This window comes from Octopus bimaculoides, chromosome 24 (genome assembly GCF_001194135.2).
Source record: "Octopus bimaculoides isolate UCB-OBI-ISO-001 chromosome 24, ASM119413v2, whole genome shotgun sequence".
In the NCBI taxonomy this organism is placed as follows: Eukaryota; Metazoa; Mollusca; class Cephalopoda; order Octopoda; family Octopodidae; genus Octopus; species Octopus bimaculoides.
Window position 1 is genome coordinate 2,912,019 of NC_069004.1, and position 3,879 is coordinate 2,915,897.

Here is a 3,879-nt window from a genome sequence, read left to right on the forward strand (position 1 = left end):
TATTATAATTATTATTATTATTATTAAAGCAGATACAAGAGAAGAAGAAATTTATAGCAAATACACACATTTGTGTGTGTGTGTAATATATATATCTATATATGCATGTATAAATATACATGTGTATATATGCATATATGTGTAGCTATACATATTTATACACATTCTCAAATATATATATATATATATATATATACATATATAGGCACACACACACTCATACTTTCTCATTCACTTTGAACTCTTTTTCTCTGCCAAGAAACAAAAAACTGAAAATAACAAAAACAACCAAGAAGAAAGATGGGAAGAGAGAGAAAAACAAATAAAAAATCTTTTTAAAGAATTAAATTAAAAAATAACAAAAGAAAAAGCAATAACAATAACAAAAAACACATATAAATATACACACGAACACACACACGCACTGCACACAAACACAAGACACACATAAACGCATTTAGTAAACACAAGCACTTTTCCGTGTTTGCACGCAAAGGAAAAAGTAAGAAGGAAGAAGGAGAAGGAAAGAGGTAGATAGATGGATAGAGCAATATATAGAGAGATAGATAGATAGATAGACAGACAGACAGAGCGATATAGAGAGAGACAGATAGATAGATAGACAGACAGAGCAATATGAAGACAGATAGATAGATAAAGAGATGGAGAGAGAGAGAAAGAGACAGACAGACAGGCAGATTTATAGATAGATAAATAAAGAGATGAGGGATAAACAGAGAGATATGTAGAGATAGATAGATACATAGAAAGGTAGATAAAGAGATAGATAGATAGAAAAATAAAAAATAGGTAGTGAGATAAATAGACAAAGAGAAACAGATAGAAATAGAGAGATAGAAAGGTAGATAAAGAGATAGACATAGATAGAAGTAAACAGGTTTTGAGAAGGAAAAAATTCAGGAAAATGCTCTCCAAACAACAAGAACGACAACACTAAACAATAAAACAGTTAAACAAAGGCGAAAGTTAGGGGGAGAGACGGTTAGACCTCTCCAGCTTCCTCGATGGGTTGCACGACGATACTGCCAGCTAGGACGTCGTAAGCAGCACGGTTATGGTCGAAGAAGAAAACCGTGAGACAAGCCGGGAAGAAGAAAGCTATGGTGAAGTTTTTCAAGACAGATCGCAGTAGTGCACTGAAAGAGAAAGAAGAGGTAGAGACAGAGAGAAAGAGAGAGAGTGGGGGGGGGGGAAATTAGAAAATAAAATAAACATATAAGGAAAAAAACAGACATCAACAGTATTGGCTGGCATGGCAGTGTGGTAAGTAGCTTGCTTCCCAACCACATGATTTCAGGTTCAGTCCCACTGCATGGTGCCTTGGGCACGTGTCTTCTACTATAGCTTCAGGCCGACTAAAGTCTTGTCAGTGGATTTGGCAGACGGAAACTGGAAGAAGCCCATCCTATCTGTATATATATAGGCGAAGGAGTGGCTGTGTGGTAAGTAGCTTGCTTACAAACCACATGGTTCTGGGTTCAGTCCCACTGCGTGGCACCTTGGGCAAGTGTATTCTACTATTAAGTTGATGTAATTGACTTAATCCCTTCCCCCAAATTTCAGGCCTTGTGCTTCCAGTAGAAAGGATTATTATTATTATGATTAATGCAAGGCAGCAAGCTAGCACAATGGTTATGGCACAGGACAAAATGCTTAGTGGCTTTTCTTCTGGCTTTATGTCCTGAGTTCAAATCCCATCGAGGGTGACTCTGCCTTTCATTGTTTTACAGTTGAGGAAATAAGTACCAGCTGTGTGCTGGGAGTTGATGTAATCAAATAGTCTTCTCTCCTCCTCTATCCTCAAGCTGGCTCCATTATTAAGGAGCTGCTTTCACTACCATGAAACTGGCTCCACAAACCTGGAGCTGCTATCCCATTATCCTAGACCCAACTTCACTATCCTGGAACTGTTTCCCCCTGTCTCCACCATCCTATAACTTCCCCCACTAATGTGGAGGTGCCCTCCACCATCCACTACCCCAGAGCAGGCTCCACGGTACTGAAGCTTCTTCCACTACCCTGGATTTGGCTCTACTGCCCTTTGAAACAATGTAAGTGGCCACACATGGAACTCCTACCTGTTGAGTCCGATATCTTGAGCCGGGGTCACGCGTATTCGTCCATTACCAAGGTCAGAGATTTCTGTACACGACACAACTTTCATACCTAAAAGTCTTTTGCCTGGAGTGGAACCACCAACAACACCGATTCCTCGTTGTAAACACATTGTCTGCAAATGGAAAATAAAAGACCATTTTCAAAATAAGATCATCTATATATATATGTGTATATATATATATAGATAGATAGATAGATAGATATATGATGTATACACACACGTATATGTACACACATCTATTACATATACACCTATATATATATATATATATATATATATATATATATATATATATATATATATATATATATATATATATATATATATATATATATATATATATATACACACACACACACACACCTACATATATATAAATATATGTAAATATATATATTACATATACTTGAGTTAGTGAGTTTGATTCCTGGATCAGGCTGTGTTATGTTCTTGAGCAAGACACTTTATTTCACGTTGCTCCAGTTCGTTCAGCTGTAAAAATGAGTTGTGACATCACTGTTGCCAAGCTGTATCGGCCCCTTTGCCTCTCCTTAAAGGCACCGACAAGATCTAGGCCGACTAGATACCACAGCGGAAAACAGCTGCCCAAGACATCATTCCATGGGATTGAATCTGGAACCATATGGTTGGAAAACAAACTTCCTTACCCACAAAGCCAGGCCTGAACTGTACACTGCCAACAGCAGTTTTTATTGGCAGAGTAATGAATATACAATGCTACAGAGACCTGACCAGCTGTCGCTCGTTCATTTTCTTTCTCTCTCTTCCTTCTCCCTTCCTCTCTCTCTCAGCCTCTCCACTACCTATACCATCTGATAATAATTCAAACGATCATCTACACCATCCTGCTTTGGTGTCATGTCGTGACGCTATGGTTTTGGTTGCCATTAATGGCTGCAGTCACAATGAAACCAGCAGCGACTAATAACAGTAACAAATATAATATAAACCGTTATCATCATCATCGTTTAATGTCCGTTTTCTGCCAACAAGCAGAAGCACTGCACCGAACACCGATGTCATTTTTGGGCAGGGTTTCTGTGGCCGGATGTCCTTCCGAATGCCAACCACTTCAGAAAGGATACTGCTAGATTTTTATGTGGTACCAGCACCAGTAGGGGTCACCGAGTAACTTGCAAGACAAAACCCTCTCAGTTTGGGAGGAGCATGTAATTTTAACCCTTAGCTAGCCACCTACACTTTTCTCTGCAAAATAGGGGTAGTTTATCCTGTTCAGGCTATATTATTAGCATTATTCTGCGATTGAGAATTTAAAATCACTTCTTTAATTTTCATAATCATATTTCTGTTGAAATGTGTTGCTTTTGTGTCAGTTTATTTTGAAGATAATGAAGCGTTTATTAAAATAACTTTGTCACTATGAAACTACTGTTTAAGAACATTAATTAACATGAAGTTTTGATGGAAGATTTTGATTTAAATCACTTTTAAAACAGGAATTTTATATCAGAGAACTAGGGCTGGTTTCAGGCAGGTTTGTATGAAACGGGCTGAGGGAGACAGCTTTATGCCAGGTGATGAGAGGTTGACTTTTAGGACACTGTTTTTCTGTAGAATTGTTTCTCCTGCCACTGACCTGTTACTACAGAGGAGGAGAAAACTCATACAGTGACATGATGCACCTACAGTGTACTAAAGGTTAAAATATGACAGAGGGAGAGTAAAGGAAATACTGTCTTGCACATGCCCCCCCCCCC

At 38.2% G+C, this 3,879-nt stretch overlaps 1 protein-coding gene across 1 annotated transcript in view; it reads right to left on the minus strand.

Moving 5' to 3' along the window:
• Positions 1 to 9: 9 nt before the first annotated feature.
• The window catches only part of LOC106868754 (protein FAM8A1), a 12,319-nt gene continuing 8,449 nt past the window's right edge, over positions 10 to 3,879 (minus strand). The window contains exons 4-5 of the mRNA XM_014914163.2: positions 2,100 to 2,251; positions 10 to 1,157 (exon numbers count right to left, since the gene is read on the minus strand). Of these exons, the coding sequence (XP_014769649.2) occupies positions 1,004 to 1,157; positions 2,100 to 2,251 (306 nt within the window). The 3' untranslated portion in view covers positions 10 to 1,003. The remainder of the gene's footprint in view (positions 1,158 to 2,099; positions 2,252 to 3,879) is intronic.